At 35.8% G+C, this 20,578-nt stretch overlaps 2 protein-coding genes across 2 annotated transcripts; one reads left to right on the top strand and one right to left on the bottom strand.

Moving 5' to 3' along the window:
- The first annotated feature begins 13,808 nt into the window (after positions 1-13,808).
- LOC140004397 (uncharacterized) lies at positions 13,809-19,583 on the top strand. Its single transcript, XM_072066516.1, has 3 exons — positions 13,809-14,530; positions 15,899-16,042; positions 16,593-19,583. The coding sequence occupies exons 1-3, from the start codon at positions 13,843-13,845 to the stop codon at positions 17,642-17,644; spliced, it is 1,884 nt and encodes a 627-aa protein (XP_071922617.1). The 5' UTR covers positions 13,809-13,842; the 3' UTR covers positions 17,645-19,583.
- LOC140014691 (uncharacterized) lies at positions 17,744-18,484 on the bottom strand. The gene has a single exon (XM_072065784.1). It carries the CDS (start codon positions 18,482-18,484, stop codon positions 17,744-17,746), a length of 741 nt encoding a protein of 246 aa, XP_071921885.1.
- Positions 19,584-20,578: the final 995 nt, after the last annotated feature.

Here is a 20,578-nt window from a genome sequence, read left to right as displayed (position 1 = left end):
AACCCTAGGTACGACTATAAGATTTAATTTCTCGATTGCAATAAGAATTAGAAAAATCCAACCCTAACCAACAAACATACTACGAGGGTTCGTTTAAGTTAAATCATACGTTTTCCTAACATGGAACCAATCACGCTAGTTGCCGCTGGTATTAATCAATTGAATAATTATGAATTCAATCAATTAATCTGGCAGTAGATTATTAGATTAATTCGAATATCGGGCCCTTGACATTCAAATAACATAACAATCATAAGAAGTTAAATAAGAAAACATACAAATACCAATGAATAAAAGAAATAAGTAAAATTATTCGATCTCACTGATATTTGGAACCGAGTCCTCAAATTGACCTTCAACTAGAAAACAGAGATTTAACTGTACATCTTCAAGGGAAATCCATGAAATTCCCTTTGAAGCCATTCCAAAAGATAATCTGTCTAAGCTTTTTCAATTGCCTTCCTCCAAAAGTCGGTCTAAAAACAAAACAAGAGGCAGCTATGTTTTTTGTTTGTCCTAGCAAAAAGCTGTCCGCCGAATTCTCCTCCTTTTTTGGCTTCTTAATTGATTGATTTTCTAATATTAATCGAATTCTTAAAAGAAAGTCATATTACAAATCAATTTTCTCAAGCTTTCCTTTTTCTTGAGAGCGACCCTGCGGAGAAAATCTTCATTTAAGCACTTTTCATTCCTGTTCCTGAAACAAGTACAAAATATTAAATATAAGTAGAATCCGACAATTAAAATAATATTTGACTAAAATCAAAGAAAAAATAATTATAAATTTAGCAACAAATTATGACCTATCATTGACCCTAGCCACAACAAACATTAGCACTGGCACAATGGCTCTTCTTGCCTTCAAAGCTCATATAACTTCTGATCCTTACTTAATCTTAGCCAAAAAATTGGTGGGAAATTTTGCCATAATTTGACTTGGAGGGGCAAACTGACATGAAATGAACATCAAGTGGCCTAAATTCCCTTTTTTTGGTTCAATCTTAGATAACATAACGACCTATCTGGATCTCTCCCAAAAAGTTACACACAATCATTTTTCTGAACTTGAAAGTTATATAGCTGTAGATAAACAATTTGGATGGCCGAATACCAGAAAATTTTTTCAAACAATTCCACACTTTAAATTCTTTACCTACGGAACAGTAAATTCAATGGACAAATACCAAAGGGATATTTGTTACTCATCTAAAATTAAGGTTCGATTTTTTACTATCCCATTCTCTCCTTCCACCCGGTCTTCCTTCCTCTTTTTTTTTTTCTTTTTTTTAATACCTCCCTCAAGGTTTAGCCTAATTGTATAAACCTTCGCTTAGGTATAAAAAATTACACTTACTCCCTTGGTGATGCAATTACTATGATAACCTTGAAAAGAATACTTAAAACCAAATGTACAAAAACTGAAAATAAAAAAAGGGTAAGATTTAACCGCTTGCTTCCCATTTTTCCTCTCCTAAACTCCAACCCCAATTTTCCTTGTATCCTCTCTCTACCATCATCTAAGCCAATTGCATTCTTTTTACCATCTTCATCAACAAAACCCCACAAAGAAAAACAAGAAAACCACAAAAAAAAAGCATACAAATTGGTCGATGTATCAAAAAAGTTGAAACCAATGTAAAAGACACGAGCATAATCATACACAGTCATCTAACGTCAGTTCCACCTTTGACTTTGATGCTTCAATAATGTGATGTATGCGTTTCATCTTTTGAAAAGTCAAACGAGCCAAGTCTTCCTTTACTTTAAGTCATCATCAAAATTGGATATTGAAACTTGAGCCCCCCATATGACATCAACTAATTAATAAGAGGTTCTTTAGTTTCTACAAGTCTTTGGCAACGTATCTACATCAACTGGCTGGTCAATTATGGAGATGGTCTTTATATCTTTATCTTCAGACCTCAACTTTATTTTTTTTAAAACTAACTGAAGCCATATTTACCCACAATGCAAACAAGAGATTAACTATAAACAAAAAGAAATAGAATTGACTAAATTAATGACAAAAGAAATAAAAGTTGCAGTGGTAACGAGGTATTAATTTTTAACCTAAAAAACGAACTTTTTTTAGTCATAGTTTTTTTTTACCTAATCTATCCTAATTCAAGGGGGAGGGATGCTAACGAAAATTAAATCACCATCGGAGAAACCCACTGAACGTGAAAGCCATATACAGTTACAAATTAGTGTTAAATCCTTAACTTCTCACACCATCAAAATTGCCTTGTTTGGATTGCGATTTTTCATCGAAAAATTACGTCGTTTTCCGTGATCACATTTCCCTATTATCTTTTTTCCTCACATATATCAAATCGCTATAGTAATTTTTTCATAAAAAATCATGGAAAATACAATCCAAACACAAGGTGATCACCACCTACCCAAAGGGCTGTTGGCAGTTTTTTAGTCATAGTGGGGTAGTAATATTTTTGTGCAAATGTTTCTTAGATGTACAATCACATCATTGTCACAATTAACATGCAGAGAGCTTGTCAGCTGGACTTGGGGCACGGACGGTTGCAGGTGCAACCGTCCCAGGCGGTTTTGGTCATTATCAACTGCGCGTAACTTTCTTTGTACATCGTGTAACTTTTTTTGCACATCGCGTAACTTTAGAGCAAATTTTTGTGGGGTCCACACATGGCGTGGAAATCGAGTTACAACTTGTAATCTTAGCCGCACAAATTTTTTAGGCCAAATCATGGCCATTAACAGCTTAGGACGGTTGCACCTGCAACCGTCCCTGCCCCATTTCCTTGTCAGCTAGTCTAGATCAATTCATTTCACTTATCTGAAAATTTTCATTTGAGTTGACTAAGTCTACCATGGACAGAATCCATCTAACAACGTACCTTAAATGCTGGGATATCCATTGATATTACTCAACAGCATTTTATCTGGCATTCTTCCATCAAATATGTGTCATGGGCCTCATGGCCTACACAATTTAGAAGATATTTCTCTTGTTGTGAATGACTTCAGTGGAGTCATACCTGCCTCTATCTCAAACTGTTCGAAACTGGCTACAATGTCTCTTGGTGATAACAAATTCAGTGGTCGAATTCCCAATTCCATTGGAAATTTGAGACACCTCGAATTTATGTATCTATCTGCTAACAATTTGACGAGTGAATCTTCGTCTCCAGAATTGAGCTTCTTCACTTCCCTCACAGGTTGCATCTCTTTAAGGATTATCTGGGTGGCAAGCAATCCATTAAATGGGATTCTTCCGAGATCCATCGGAAATCTTTCTATTTCTGTTGAATGGCTGGATCTAGCGAACTGTGGACTCAAGGGAAACATTCCAGATAGCATTGGAAATTTAAGCAGTTTAAGATATTTAAATCCACGTAGCAATAGCTTGACTGGCTCAATTCCAACTACGATATGGGGTTTGCAAAAGCTTATAGGATTGGGTCTTCACAATAATTCCCTCAGTGGTTCGCTCTCTGGTGATCTCTGTGGTTTGCAGAGTTTGAACTATTTATACCTAAGTCAAAATCAGATTAGCGGTTCAATTCCAGGATGTTTCAATAATCTTACATCTTTGAGGTATCTTGACATAGCTTTCAATAGATTAACCTCTACTCTGCCAATGAGCTTGTGGGATCATAAAGATCTCGTGGTTGTCAACTTGTCATCAAATTTCTTGAGAGGACCTTTGGCTCCAGAGATGGGAGAATTAAAGTTTTTGACAACGTTAGACTTGTCAAACAATCAGTTTTCAGGTAAAATTCCGAGTACGATATGGAGTCTAGAGAGTTTGGACTATCTCTCTTTAGCAAACAACAGCTTGCAAGGATCAATCCCCAACAACCTTTGAATTGGTACATTTGAATTTGGGCCTAGGAAACTAACCCCTTACAGAGTAACTATTCTGGTTTGGTTGGATCCCCAACGTCTCAGATACTTGAATGCTCACTTTTAAGGAATTAAGTAGTGGCTCGTGTGCCCCCCAAGTGAATGGGCTGGTGGTTGGCGCCTCTTCCTCGGGACCGTCAGGTCCTGGGGTCGAACCTCCGCAGCAACATCGGCTTCTCCGTGCATATATCGTGCTAGGTCGGGCTGGGGCGCCGGGCTGCGCCGGAGTGGGATTAGTCGGGCCGCCTTTACGGACTTGACCTGGACACCCACTCCGTTGACAAAAAAAAAAAAAAAAAAAGTAGTGGCTCGTGTATTTTTGCTCTGTAATAATTTAAGACCTATGTAGATTTTCTTGGTTTTAATATCCACCATACCAAGCTATTCGAAACAATAAAATCAAGGACAATAAAGGTGCACATGCATACATTTATTGTGCCACAACTATTCTAATTTTTTTTTTAAATTCAATTAGGAAGTGAAACTTTTCCCTAACTAACAAAAGATATTAAGAAAATAAATGTTTAAAGTTACTATTATGTTAGCCCATGGAAGAACAAAAAATAGAGTAGTCCACTTTTTCTTTGTCATCAATACCATCACCCTCACTTCATAATTGGAAAACTACTGTTGAAAAGCTTTTGGTATCATATATAATTGAAGACCAAAGGAGGAGAATTGTTATTTTCTTTTTCTTTTGGTGAAAATAATATAATAGGCCTGCATTATGGAAAGTAAGGGAATATACAGCAGGTGACATGTCTTAATTTTGATAAAAAGGAAAGGCGTCTGCTAAAAATTAATGTTACAGATATTTACGGCACATGGTTGACCCCAATTCACTCGTTCTTCCACTTGAAGTTCACGGCATGAATAACCCTGATTAATTCAACAGATTAAATGTCTATCTATTAATTTAAGTATGCGTGAAAAAAAAAAGTTGAAAAATAGTAAGTGAGCCATCAATATTTGTTTTTGGTCCTTTTAACAATAGTTTTTCCCGGACTTTTGCGTCTTTCTTAAAGGCTCGAAGGTGGTAAAAAGGTGAAGTACATATATACAACATTAATATCAATTGAGGATTATATAGTACAAGAGTAAAATACATATACACAAAACCAATATCAATTGACAGTTATATATTTATAGTTCTGAGGGGATATGAGCGTGATTAACAAATTACTTCTAAATGCACAAATCACCATATAAGATTTATGCAATAGTCGTACAACTTTGTTTAACTTTATTATGACTGTATTTTTTTAGAACATCTTTTGGATGTGCTTGGATTCTAGTTGAATCACAAGTGTTTCATTTATATGGATTTTTTTTTCTTTTTAACATCATTCGTGAGTGAAACTACACACCACTCTGGCCAATATACTGGGGGTGTTTGGAACCCAAGTTTTTGAGCAAGTTTGTTTGCTACTAGTTTTTATACAACTTTTGCTAGAGGAACCCAAAAAACTTCCAAAAAACTCACGGTCCCCTTGTTAAACTTTTAGCAAAACGACGTCGTTTTGCCGCATCTTGTTTTGAAACTCCAAAACACTTTGCCAGACAGAAGCGGTGCCCTGTACACTTGGACTGTTCGTCGTTTTTGAGCTCACAGAAGCGGTGCCCTAGACAGCGCCGGGGAGGGGGATTTTTCCACGCACCAGATTGCAGGAAGGGGGAGGAGAGGGGAATGCTGAAAATTGCAAAAAAAAAAATTGACTGGCTTGTGGAGGAGGTGCGCCTTGACTGCCGGGTGAGGGAAGAGGGAGGGGGAAGGGCAGGGGGGAGGAGAAGGGGAAAGGAAGGAGAGGGGTGGCGGGAGTTGGCATTGGAGGAGGTGCTGGTGAAGGAGCCAATGGTGGTGTTGGAGTTGGAGGAGGTGCAGGTAGTGGTGGTGGTGCTGGTGGTGGCGTTGGAGGAGGTGCTGGTGGAGGAGTAGGTGGTGGTGCAGGAGGTGGGGCTGGTGGTGGAGTTGGAGGTGGAGCAGGCGGGAGAGTAAGAGGAGGGGCTGGTGGCGGCATTGGTGGTGGTGCCGGAGGTGGAGCAGGTGGAGGCGTGGGAGGAGGGGCTGGAGGAGGCTTTGGCGGAGGCGTGGGAGAAGGCTTTGGTGGAGGCGTGGGAGGAGGGGCTGGAGGAGGCTTTGGCGGAGGTGCTGGAGGTGGGGCTGGTGGCGGAGTAGGGGGTGGAGCAGGCTGCTGGGCTGATGGGAGGCTGCATTGCTGCATTGTTGCTGCGTCTGCGTTGCTGTTGGGATGAAGAAGAAGAAGATAGGAAAGAAAAGAAAAAGGAAAGAAAGAAAAAGAAAAAGAAAGAGAAAGAGAAAAAGCAAGGAAAAAAAAATTTTTCACCTTACAAAAACTTATACAAAAAAGTTTTTCACCATACAAAAATTTCTACAAAATTTTTTCAAAAACTTTTACAGTGCACTACAGTAAAGTTTTAGATAAACTCCCAAAAAACTCAGGTTCCAAACAAGCCCATTGTTCTTCATTGAATCACCAATTGAACAATTGATAAGACACAACATTTTGAACAATATGATTAAGCAATTCTGTAAGGATTGAAATTCTCGACTTGTGATTTTGCTGTCATCACATTTTGTATTATGGAAACAGAAAGTGGACAACTAGAGAAGCCAATAAAGAGTTTCTACTGCTATAGTCATCAATTCGTTGATTCGATTTATTTGCCAAGCTTCCTGTTTTTATCGTTCTTCGATTTATTTGTTCATTTGTTTCTTGAAATCAATGTGGCCCAATTTTGACCAATGTATTTGCAGGTGTATTGGTGGTTGATTGTAGAGAATCTTATGTCTCTGGCCCAAATATATTTTACTTACTAACTGATGGCTAGATTTCGGCTTAAAACAACCCCCTAGCCGGCGAATAATCAGATTGCTCGGTCATAGTATCCAAAAACAGCCCAGGCCCAGTAGCATTACGGGTCCATCATTTCTATAAATGCAGCATTATGTGCACTAGTATTCTTTTGTACAAACGAACATGAAAAGAAGCATGAAAAACCCGAAACTGGTTTCACTCTCAAACCTTCCCTCATTTTTTTTCAGTTGTAATGTTTAAAGTTTTATATGATGAATACAAATTAAAAGATAGTTCACCTCATAATTTTTAAGAATTTTTATATTTGTATATATCACTGACATTCCCTCTTTTTAAATTCGTTTTTTCATATAATTGAAGTCGTATATGTTGTACACGTTTTTTCTTGTAAGTCGTAAGAAACTACTTGCACAATACCAAGTTATAGGCTAATAGCCTAAAATATTACTATTCAACTTGGCTTTGTCTATTAGATATCAGTCCACATCATTGCAGCCATAAATAGGCCGAGAGCCTGTCAACATCAATCAATGAATACATTTTCAGTTCCTGCCTTCAACCCAAATTAATTTTTTTTAAAAATGGTTAATTTTGTCCCTAAATTTTTTGTTAGTGTCAATTTAGTCCTAAATTTTTATTTCTGACTAATTTGATAATTGAACTTATTTCGCAGTTCCAATTAAGGACCTTCGCGGTGGCACCACTACCTAAAACTGATTTGGCTCTTAATTGACTAATTAAACAAGGGTATTATCACGAGACTGTTATAAAACAAGTAAAACGTATAAAAAATCACCAAATAAAACTTTTAAATCGTGTAAAAAATCATTAGGTAAAACTTTTTTAAATTTTAATAATATAATAAGAGAAGCGTTCTATTCAAAAATTTTTAAAATTTTAAATTTAAATGTTAAATTTCAATCCGTTCTAGTCAATAAGAGAAGCGAGCTACAAGAGGCAATTGACTGTTCCAATTCGTCTGACATACGGAGAGGTAAAAAAAACTACTCAAGGACCAAGCAGAAAAGTCAAAGGAAAAGCTACAGGGAAAATCATTCAATTGCTTCCAGTTGCTCCTCAGTCCTCACATCCGAGGATACAAAAGCTACCAAGTACCAAAAGAAAAATCAAAGCCAAGAGCTACTAAGTATTGCCTGACATACGTAAGAAAAAAGTCAAAGGAAATCCAAGGGAAAAGTCAACAAAAAAACTAAGCTCCAGGAGACAAAAGTCCCCTGCTCCTAATTCTCGTTTCTATCCAAATGTCCTCCCTTCATCCTCCTGTGCGGCGGCCTCCTAATGCCATAAGTAGGCTTCCCTTTTCCGCCCTTTTGTCTTCGGTAATTACTAAAATGGGTATGACATCTTTTTTTTTCAAAAATACCCCTGGAACAAGCTCTATCATTTGAAATCCTTTTCTGCCAATTTGGCCTTAATTGTAGTATTTTCGTTTTACTCCCTGGAATAACTGCAAAATTCGAAAAGTGAGAAGAATCTAATAATTAATCCACATCAGGTCAGGTAATAGAGGAAATTAATAATAAAATAAATGATAAAATTGCACCCTACAAAATATTGTGACTTTTTACACAATTTACTTGATTTATTATAGTCCCATAAGTGATGTTCCCAATATACCCTTGTTTAAATGGTCAATTAAGAGCCAAATTAGTTTTAGGTGGTGAAACCGCCACAGAAGTCCTTAATTGGAACTGCAAAATAAGTTCACATATCAAATTGGTTAGGAATAAAAGTTAGGTACTAAATCAACACTAGTGAAAAATCTAGGGATGAAATTGGCTATTTTCCCTTAATTTTTCAGTCTACCAATTTTCATTTCAAGTTGACTAAAAGTCAACCATAGTTAGATGATGTGGTTTAAATACCAAGGGGATTGGAAATTTAATCTATGCATAAGAAGCTGCATCTAGATGATAGCTAATTTGATAGGTATTCTAATTTTCAATTAACTGTAGTCCAGAATGTGGTGTAACTTTTGGAATATATTTAAACGAGATTGGCTAGCTAGTGCATTATTAATTTTTTAGAATTCTTGTAATTTAAAAATCATTAGAGTTAAGGAATCATAACCAAAGGAAAAAGGAAAGACAACCTTTTTCCATCTTACATAATAGTGAAGCTATTTATGGTGCCACGACATTTTGTAATTTAACAATATTTGTACTCGCTTCTATGTTTTGTGACACTGAATTCTCCTATCAAGAGCTTCTTCCACTAATATGAAGTAGTTTTAACGAAGTTTTCTATTTACGTAATAGGGTATGAATTTTGAGGAAAATTAATTCTAATTAATGAAATCACATTGGTTCTCGTAAAGTTGATAAAGTTTCAAGAGATGGAAACATACTCGTCGTCTAAAGCTTCGCAAAGCTAATCAAAGAGGAGCCAGAAAATATCTTTAAAGTAGTTTATATTTCGGAATAATTTTACATACCTCCCTTGAGGTTTAGCCTTGCTTAGGTATTAGAAATTACACTTACTCTCTTGGCAACACAATACTATAATAATCTTGAAAAGAATACTAATACCCAAATTTGCGAAAACCTAAAAGCCAAAACAAAAGAGAGAAAATAATAATTAAGATCAATGATGATTGAAATAAAATTTTAAAACCATTTAAGTTTATTTTTGCTAAATTCGAGCACAATTTGAGATGATGTCATCATTTGGGCTTATTTTGTCTAAAAATACGAATTTCTACATCTGAGGAACGTATATGAAATTATGCTAAATCTTTGGGAGAGATGTAAGGAGTTAGCCCTAAAATGTGAGTGCAGTTGTTATTGCAAATTTCCATCAAAGTTCAAAAAGAACCACACTTCTTTTTGACTGATTTAGTGTTTTCAATTAGCAAGAGTATAACTTTTGTACTACAGTACTAGTACATAAATCACATGGTGGAACTGGAACTTAAGAGAACTGATGGTTTTGAATAAAACTATTAGTTTGTTCATAAGATCTAACGGTGGTTCCTTTCACCTTTGGCGGTTCCATAACGTGATGTACACTTCGTATTTTGAATGGTAAAATAAGCCAAAATTTTCTATTGTTTAAGTCGTCATTAAAGTTGAATATTAAGTTTCTACCACTCATATATAACATCAACTAATCAATAAAAATTTGTAGTTTCCACGAGTCTTTGCCAAAATTTCCATGTCAATTAGCATGTCAAACCTGGAGATGATCATTTTTTCCACAGTTAAGGAATCCTAATCAAAGGAAAAAAAGGGGAAGAGAGCCTTTTTCCACCTTGCATTAATTTTGGAAGACATAGATGTTAAAATCTTTCATATTGTTTGATCAAATCAATCTTTTTGTTTCCATTCCAATTATGAGACAAGTCTAGGTTTTCATCTTTCATTTGTCTAAACTTTATTTATTTCTCTGGACCTTCCACTGACATTTGATATTCTAATCAAATCTTTTCTTGGTTTCTAACATTTTTCTTCGTGATTTTTCCACACTTCCCCACCTTCATTTCCGTTGTAGAAAGACATACTTACCATTCATTTTATTTGGATTTTCATCTTGTACGAAACCGTACCTAAAATAGCATTACACAATCTGATTAATTACATGACCAATTCTCTCCAACTTTATACATTCCATCAAAATATTTTTCATGCTTTTGTCTTTTTTTTTTTTGGTTTTTTTGCCCTAAGAACATCTATTTTAGAGGGGTTGAATTTGAAGTTCATTCTCTTTTCTTTCTTTGTTTTGTTGTTATCTAATGATAACCTTTTTTTTCCTCCTATTCTCTTGTTTTTCTTTAAGATTACGGATAGGAGAATGTTTTTTAAGATTAGAGATGGGCATTTCAATGCCCAATTCTTGCTAGGCATCAAACTAACAGGTTTAGAGTGTTGGGTTTCCTTACAGAGACGTGTATTAGGTAAGGAAAATTATATATTTTATTCAATCTGATTGTTGAAATTGCAGCCGATATTTCACTTCTTTGCCCTCCATCACTCGTGGAGCCATTGGCGACTACTCAAGGCAACATATGTAATTTAAGAATTCAAGAAATTTATCAATATGATTCAACTATTGAACCAAATTATTTCGGATGTGTTGATTTTTTTTTTCTTTTTTCTTTTTATTTCTTTTGGTCCGAAAGGTTCTTGTAAAGATGATTGGTTCCTCATGTCTAAAGCTTGACCGGAGGTTTTAGTTACAGGTGCATACATTGTTGCAAGTTGACTTCATCTTGGGGTGGGATGACTGTAAAACCAATATAATAGTGCCTGAAGAGACGCTAAAACAATGTTTATTCTATGCATGAAGCGTGAGGCTATTTATGGTGCTAATTCTGTGCAGACACTAAAACATTTGTGCCTGAAGAGACGCTAAAACAATCTTTATTTTTTGCGGTACTGCCAAAATTTTGTAATTCACCAATTTTTGTACTCGTTTGTAAGTTTTGTGACACTGAATTCTTCTGCCAACAACTTCTTCCACTGATATAAAGTAGTTTAATTAAATGAAGTTCCAATTTAAGTATAATTGACGTGGTCTCGCTTTATGCAGTTTTGTCAAGGGTCACACGAGAATTTTTTTTTTAAGAGCAAGGAAACAATAATTAAGATCAACGATGATTGAAATAATTTTTTTTTAAAACCACATATGGGTATTGCAAAGTTAGAGTACAATCTGATGATGTCATCATTAATTTATACATTAATTTAGTTAACTGAAATACCAATAGTGCCCTTACTTAAATGCTAAATCAATTGACAGTTTAACTACTTTGTATAAAAGTATAGGAGGATTACGTGAATAAATGCAAAAATCATAGGGGAATAAAGTGAAAATTTATACAAACCATGAGGAGGTTACATAAAAATTAAGATTTTATTGCACGCGTTTTTGAGCATTGTTTGGTACAAACACCGTAACTGATTATGCATTCTGTCCATTTTTCACTTTACATAAAACCATAGAGAGGTTATGTGGCTATTTGAAAATCGCTAGGGGGTTATTTGGGATTATGTAAAGTCACAGGGGATTGTAGGTAATTTATCCTCTATTATATTGTGGGACTAAAACTTAATACAACTGATGAATTTGAATAAAACCATAAAGTTGGTTCATAACATCTAACGGTAGTTCCACATTTGCCAAGTCTTCCTATTGTTTAAGTCGTAATCAAAGTTAAATATTAAATTTTTTTTCTAGTTGGATATTAAGTTTCTACCACTCATATAACATCAACTAATCAATAAAAATATGCAGTTTTCACAAGTCTTTGCCAAAATTTCCACGTCAATTGGCGTGCCAAATATGGAGATGAATTTTTTTCCACAATTAAGGAATCATAATCAAAGGATAAAAAGGAGAGACAACTTTTTTCCACCTTGCATTTATTTTGAAAGACATAGATGTTAATGTCTTTGATATTGTTTATGAACTGATGAATTTGACTAAAACCATAAAGTTGGTTCATAACATCTAACGGTAGTTCCAAACTTTGACAGTTCAATAATGTGATATGCACCTCGTCTTTTAAAGGGTCAAACAAGTCAAATCTTCCTATTGTTTAAGTCGTAATCAAAGTTAAATATTAAATTTTTTTTCTAGTTGGATATTAAGTTTCTTCCACTCATATAACATCAACCAATCAATAAAAATCTGTAGTTTTCACAAGTCTTTGCCAAAATTTCCACGTCAATTGGCGTGTCAAATATGGAGATGATTTTTTTCCACAATTAAGGAATCCTAATCAAAGGATAAAAATGACAGACAACTTTTTTCCTCCTTGCATTTATTTTGAAAGACATAGATGTTAAAGTCTTTCATATTGTTTGATAAAATCAATCTTTTTGTTTTCGTTCTTCTTGTGTGACAAGTCTAACTTTTCATCTTTCATTTGTTTAAACCTTATTTATTTCTCTAAAACTTCTACTCATATTTGGTTTTTTCTAATCAACTCTTTTATTGTTTTCTAACATTTTTCTTCTTGATTTTTCCATGACTTTTCCCCTTCATTTGCATTGAAGAAATATATACTTACCTTCCATTTTAATTGGATTTTCATCTTGTAAGAAAGTATACATAAATTTGTATCACAGAGTTATTAATAGCATGATCAATCCTATCGAAAAGGATATGTTAGCAATAAAGTATTTGGATATGCTTGGGCCATTTAGAATTGGCTAAAACCTGGTTGCTAATACGAAGAGTCAAACGAGACTAGTTGTCATTTAATTTAAGTCGTCATCAAAATTAGATATTAAATTTCTCTCACATTAACTAATTAATAAGAATGTTTTAGTTTCCACAAGTCTTTGCCAAAATTTCCACGTCAACAGGCGTGTCAAATATAGAGAACCAATAGGAGTCATCTGTGGTAGGAAGGTAGTGATGTTCCTTCCTACCGTGGCACATCATGAAAGCATTCTCGGTGAGAAGTCAAGCCCACGCCTAAATTCCCACGGCAAAGAAGAAATATTTGATGTGATTTGTGGCAGGCCCCATTGATAAATGAATTTCATATAAAATTTTTATTGTTAATGTAAACAAAACAAATTTTCACAGTATAATTTTTACATTAGTAGTTATAATGCTTAAGGCTGATTGTGTTGAAAAGTAAAAAATAAAAGTAAAATAAATAGTTATTTTGACAATTTGTATTTAGGTAGTTTAATTGAAAGTGCCTAAATACATGGGTAAAATATGATGGATTAAAAATAACTTAAAAAAATGAACTTCTTGGTCGAAATATTTAAGAATTGTATATTTGGAATGAATGGATGTTTCGCATGATAAGAAAAATACAAACTTTGGTGCAGGTCTGCCACTGTTAGTGTCACAGATCAAAGTTAATCTCTTTACGCTTACTAGGAAAATTCAGTTGTAGGAAAATTCGTTCCCATTGTGGGTTGATGGAGATGGTCTGTCTTTCCCTCCACACAATAATGTCATTGTTAGACAGAATCCATTTCATAATCATAAATGCTGCTAGTAGTTGACAGCATTTGATCTTGAGATACATATATGGCATCTCAATGGAAGTATATATATATATACGTACTTCCCCGTAATAGTAGTATATGCATACCTACTTCCCCATCGTCAGCTCTATTTGTAAGCTTAGTCAAAAGAAATGGAGAGAGCATGCTATTACTTTCCTGTAGGACTTTTATTAGCCACTTCTCTGTTAGCCGTGGGCACAGGCGATATCATAACTGATCAATCTGCCCTTGCAGCTTTCAAAAATCACATAGTTTCTGATCCTCACTTAATCGTGACCAAAAATTGGTCCATTTCTTCCTCTGTCTGCGATTGGATCGGAGTTACATGTGACTCTAGTCATCATAGAGTGGTTGCCTTGAATATTTCTAACATGGGTTTTGCAGGCACGATTCCTCCACAACTGGGAAACCTTTCTTTCCTTGTTTCTCTCGACATGAGCAACAACAGTTTTCATGGTCATTTGCCAGAAGGAATGTCTCATTTGCATCGACTAAGTTTCATGGCTCTAAGCAACAACAATCTCACGGGAGAAATTCCATCATGGTTGGGTGTCTTGGAGAGACTTCAGTACCTGTCCCTAAGAAACAATTCGTTTGTTGGCCATCTTCTTGCTAACACATGCGACAATGTTCCAAATCTAAAAGAGCTCGATCTGTCTTGGAATCAATTGAGAGGCCGAATACTATCAGGTTTATCAAACTGCTCCGGACTCGAGTCGTTAGATTTGTCATCCAACCAGTTCAATGGTTACGTACCAAAAGCGGTGGGGAACTTGAAAATGCTTGAGGAGCTACATCTCGGCAATAACAGTTTGGAAGGTTACTTTCTTGGTTTCTTATTCTTTATTCAGTTCCATTTTTGCATTTTCTTACTGTGCCATTATCTTAATTTCTTGTGCTGCAATCTCTTGAACTTTGGCCCTTCAAACATTTATTTCAAATTAAAGAGATTTAGGTGATCCCCTGAAATGAAATTCTGAATCTACCCACGAAAGCAGCAACACGGTTCTATGCCACCCACAATCCTCAAAATCTCCACATTGGAATTTGTTGATTTTGCAGAATAACAATTATCTGGTAATATTCCAAATGTAAAAGAGCTCTGGACTCTGAAAATGTCTTGTGTTTGTCATTCAACCAAAAGAAGTTGGATATTTGAAAATGCTTCAGGATCTGTATCTTGGCAATAACAATTCGAAAGGTTACTTTCTTGGTTTGTTATTCTTTGGTTTAGTTGCATAGTTTGGTGTTTGTTTTCAATTGCAGTTTACCATTTTTGTGCTACTTTAGTTGCTCCGCTAGTCCATATCCATGTTTGACTATTAAATGGTTAGTTTTGGCGTTACTTGCGGTTCACCCACTGGACTGCGAACCTTATTGCATTTTTGTCCCTTTGAAAAGTTTCATAGGCAGTTTACTTCCTCTTCATATTTCTCGCCAAAATTACTCTTGCTTTCAATTACTTCTATTTTCTTTTTGCCTCCTCCTTTTCCCCTTTAGTTCTTTTGTCTCTTTTAGTTTTCCAATTAATTTTCTTCATTTTCCCGTTCTCTCTCGCCACTTGTAATCACATATATAATGGTCAATCATTGATTAATCACAAATTTATTTTTGTAGATATGCCTGAATAATTTAGCTTCTGTATTAAAAATGATTGCAACACAAGAAACAAACAAAGTACATATCCTATATTATCACTTGGAGATTTTAATTACTAATAGTAATAATGAATAAATAAAAAACTTATGAAAAAAATAAAAAAGAGTGGACTTAATCAATTTTTAATAGTAAGAAATTGCTTAGCAATGGCAAGAGAGAAATGAAAAATTACAAGAAAAATAAGAAAAAGAAGAGAAAAAAGAAATAAAATGAAAAAGAAGAATAAAAAGAAAAACAAAAATGAGTAGAATAGCAAGGGACTAAAAGAAATGTAATATAAGGGTATAATTGTCTTTTTAATTGAACCACTAGCAAGGGACCAAAAGTAAATCAAAATTAATGCTAAGGCAAACCATAGCTGATACCAAACAATACATCAGGGAGGAATTATGTATTTATAATTAAAATTATTCTTTATGTATTCCGCTATTTAAATGTTGTCACAGTACAATCGTAATTCTCGTGCTAAAAATCTCTTTGATTTTGGGCCTTGTAAACATTTATCTCTAACTCCTCGAAGATTCGCAGGTAGCATTCCGGAAGAGATAGGCAATCTCCAGAGCTTGAGGGTCTTGTCCATAGAAAGAAGCAATTTGAGTGGATCAATACCCAGAGAAATCGGAAACCTAACTATGCTTGAAGAAGTAGATTTTTTTAATAACAGCCTTACAGGTGAGAAGTTTCTAATTTTTGCCGGTTCTGTTAACAATTGTTAGCAGATTGGTGCGACAGAATATATATATATATATATGTGCTTTGAATTAAAAAAGTTTGTTAAGTGGGTGGTTTTATTATTATTATTATTATTATTATTTTGTTGGTTCAACTAGTCAGCAACAGTAGTATTAATCCAAAACTGTTTTAGTAGGAAAATTTGCCTTAATTTTGACATGAAATTAATGAACTTCAAGTTGCCAAAAATCCTCTTTTTTAAATTTTTTTTGAATTTTGTCAATTTTAGATATACAATTTTTATCGGTGGAATTATATAACATGTTCCTGAATTTGGAAGTTTATATCTACAGATAAACTTTTTCGAAAAATTCCCCACTTTAAATTTTTTACGTAGGGATCAACAAACTCAATGGGCAAATACTATGCTTAAGAAGCTGTATCTAGATGATAGGTATATATGTTAATTTTCAATGAATTGTAATCCTGAATTTGGTGCAACTTTTGGAGTATATTTAAATGAGATTGGTTTTTGTTTATGGATCGACAGGTCCGATTCCAAATGAGATTGGCAACTTGCTCAAATTGGAGAGCCTTAACTTGGATGAGAATAGCTTAAGTGGTTCGATACCAGTTTGGATCTTCAACATGTCAACTCTGAGGGAACTCTACCTTTCTTACAATCATTTATCTGGCGTTCTTCCATCAAATATGTGCCATGGCCTACACAATTTGGAAGCTATTCTTCTTGGTGGGAATAACTTCAGCGGAGCCATACCCGCCACTATCTCAAACTGTTCGAAACTAACTGGAATATTTCTTGGTGGTAACAAATTCAGCGGTCCAATTCCCAATTCCATTGGAAATTTGAGACGCCTCGAATTTCTCTCTCTGTCTGGTAACAATTTGACAAGTGAATCTTCATCCCCAGAATTGGGCCTCTTCACTTCCCTCACAGGTTGCATCTCTTTAATGGATATCAGTGTGGGAGACAATCCGTTAAATGGGGTTCTTCCGAGATCCATCGGGAATCTTTCTATTTCTGTTGAACTGTTGGATGTAGGGAACAGTGGACTCAGGGGGAACATTCCAGACAGCATTGGAAACTTGAGCAATTTAATTTTTTTGGGTCTAGGTGACAATAGCTGGACTGGATCAGTTCCGACTGCGATACGGGGTTTGCAAAAGCTTCAGTATTTGGATCTTAGCAATATTTCCCTCACTGGTCCGCTCTCTCGTGGTCTCTGTGGATTGCAGAGTTTGGAGGTTTTATACCTAACTCAAAATCAGATTAGCGGTTCAATTCCGGGATGTTTCAATAACCTTACATCTTTGCAATATCTTAACATAGCTTTCAATAGATTAACCTCTACTCTGCCCTTGTGGGATCTTAAAGGTCTCAAGTGGGTCAACTTGTCGTCGAATTTATTGAGAGGACCCTTGGCTCCAGAGATGGGAGAATTAAAGAATTTGACAAGGTTAGACTTGTCAAACAACCAGTTTTCAGGCAAAATCCCCAGCACCATTTGGAGTTTAGAGAGTTTGGACCGCCTTTCTTTAGCAAACAACAGCTTGCAAGGATCAATTCCGGACAACTTTTGAATTGGTACCTTTGAATTTGGGCCTAGAAAACTGGCCCATTACAGAGTAACTTCTCTTGTTGGATCCCCAATATAATTTTTTTTGAAAAGGAAAAACTTTTCATTGCAAATCAGCAATAGCGGCCTCAGTAACCGGCATGGTAAAGTTTACAAACCAGACCCTACGTCCCTTGAAAGATAACGATAACTTAGAGATGATATGAGCTGGGACATTATTGGTCCTCCTCACATGGCTAACCTTAACAAAATCAAAAGAATGCAGCATAGTCCTGATGCCATGGATTAAATGGCCAATCAAAGACAAATCAGGTTCCTTGCTATTAATCTTTTGAACAATATTTAATGCATCACCTTCGAGCAAGAAGTGCGAGATACCAAAATCTCTTGCAAACTCCAAAGCATAAAGAAAAGCCAAGCATTCCACATGCTCTGCATTGTGAACTCCTTCTACCCTTGCAGCCATTGCAGCCTCCACTTGGCCCAAGTAATTCCTCACCACTAAACCAACACCAGCTGCTTGTTCGGAAAAAGCTCCATCAACATTAATTTTCAGATAGCTCTGTTCTGGTGCTACCCATTTGGTATGCTCCTTATATTGCCGTGATCCTTGTCTCCTTAGCAGGTTCCAATACTCTTGCAAGAATGCCTTAGCATACACGCCCACCTGTGCTGCACGCTCCGTCTTGCCCGCGAATAATGACTGGTTCCTACTTTTCCACAGCAACCACATCGTCACCACCGTGAGCTCTGTTAACTCATTTCCTTCAAATTTCATAAAACAGTCTATCCAGTCCTTAAAATTTGATGCAGCAGGCTTGTAAATTGCTTTCAGCATCCCCATACTCGCCTACACCTCCCTAGCAAAATCACATCAAAAAATATGTGCTTATCAGTCTCCTGAACACAACCACACCAGGTGCATCCCATTACTTCGCTCTTAAGCCTACTCGATAAATTCTGCCCCGTAGGTAAGATACCAGAGCATGCGCCGCCAAACAAAAATTCTGACCTTTGGACGAACATGCAGATTCCAGATTTTGGACCAAAAGGACTTCTCCTTACTACCTGATGGCGCCTCCTCCCCACCTTTGTCCAACCTCTGCAGGGTTCTTGCCAAATAGTACGCGGACCGAACATCAAACATCCCATTTTTATTGTGGAACCATACAAGCTCATCCTCCGCCCTCCACGGTGTACGAGGAATTTTTCGAATAATTTGTACCTCGTAACTCAAGAATAGAAAATGAAGCAAATCCAACCTCCAGTCACCAGAATGGGGATCAATTAAATCAGCTACTCTAGCATCTGGCCACAGAGTCCTCGAGCATTGTGACACCCGGAAGGATGGAGGACAGGGTAGCCAAGGGTCATCCCAGACTCGTATGTGTGAACCATCACCAACTCGCCACACGACCCCTCTTTGTAGTAAGCTTCTTCCTACTAGTAAACTCCTCCATAGGTAGGACGGATTGCTCCCTAATTTGCCGTTCCAAAAATCACTCCTGGCGTAATACTTGGGCTTCAAAACTTTGGCTGCCAGAGAATCAGGATTTTTAACTATCCTCCATCCTTGTTTTGCTAATAAAGCGAGATTAAAGGCCTCCAAATCTCTAAAACCCAACCCTCCTCCTGTTTTCATCTTACACAAGCGATCCCATTTCATCCAGCACATCTTCTTTTCGTTACCTTTCTGCCCCCACCAAAAATTTCTAACTAGAGACTTGATGTCATCGCATAAAGCTTTTGGGAGCTTGAAGCAAGACATCACATAAGTGGATCCCCAATATACTTAAATGTTCACTTTTAAGGAATTAAGCGGTGACTTGTGTATTCTTGCTCCGTAATAAATTAAGACTTGTGTAGATTTTCTTGGTTCCAATATGCACCATACCCGGCTATTCCAAACAATAAAATCAAGCACAATAAAGGTGCGTATGCATGTATTTATTGTGCCAGAACTATTCTGAATTTTTTTTAATAAAAAATTCAATTAGGAAGTGAAAGTTTCTCCTAACTAACAAAAGATATAAAGAAAATAAATGTTTAAAGTTGCCATGTTATATGATGGTCATCATTTTTTATTTTTTGTGAATTCAAAAAAATGTGGCCTCTTGGAAGGCACATTTTCTTTTACGGGTGAAAATTTTGGAATTTTTTTCTTTAAAAAATGCAGTACACTTTTTCTTTGTCAGTACCATCACTCTCACATCAAATTTGGAAAACTACAGTCGAAAGGCTTTTGGTATCATAATTGAAGACTAAAGGGGTTTTGTTATTTTCTTGTTGCTTTGGTGAAAATAATATAGAAGACGCGTCTTCATTTTGGTACCAAGGAAAAGCGTCTGGTGAAACAGATATTTGCAGCAAATGATTGACACCGCTTCACTTGTTCTTCCCGCTTGAATAAAAAGTGGAAAAATAGTAAGTGAGCCATCAACATTTGTTTTTGGTCCTTTTAACATTATTTTGTCTAGGACTTTTTGCGTCTTTCTTAAAGGCTCGGAGGTGGCAAAGGTGAAGTACATCTATACAACATTAATATCAGTTGAGACTTATATGGTACAAAAATAAAATCTATATACATCGGTTAAAACCAATATCAATACCGCCGTGATTAATGAGTTACTTCTAAATACATGAATCATGCCATAAGACCTGTGCAATACTCTAGTCTAGCTGGGTGGCCCCAATAATTTCTTGATAATGGGAATGGAAAATTGGACCTCATGTAATTGAAGCACTCTTTGTTTGGTCATTACCAATTGAGTAACCCCTTGAGAGTTGTCAAGGACAAACTTCATTACTACATCCAACAATTTAGGCATTTTTTTTTCTTTTACAAACTCCATGTAATTGACCTGTTTTTTTCCGGGTTTATCGGGTCTGACCCGATTTCTCAAAATCTAAATCCAAATCTATTAATTTTGTGTTAACT

The sequence above is a fragment of the Coffea arabica genome, chromosome 9e, assembly GCF_036785885.1.
Source record: "Coffea arabica cultivar ET-39 chromosome 9e, Coffea Arabica ET-39 HiFi, whole genome shotgun sequence".
Classification (NCBI taxonomy): Eukaryota; Viridiplantae; Streptophyta; class Magnoliopsida; order Gentianales; family Rubiaceae; genus Coffea; species Coffea arabica.
Note: the sequence above shows the minus strand (reverse complement) of the source record. Positions and strands in the feature narration are given on the sequence as shown.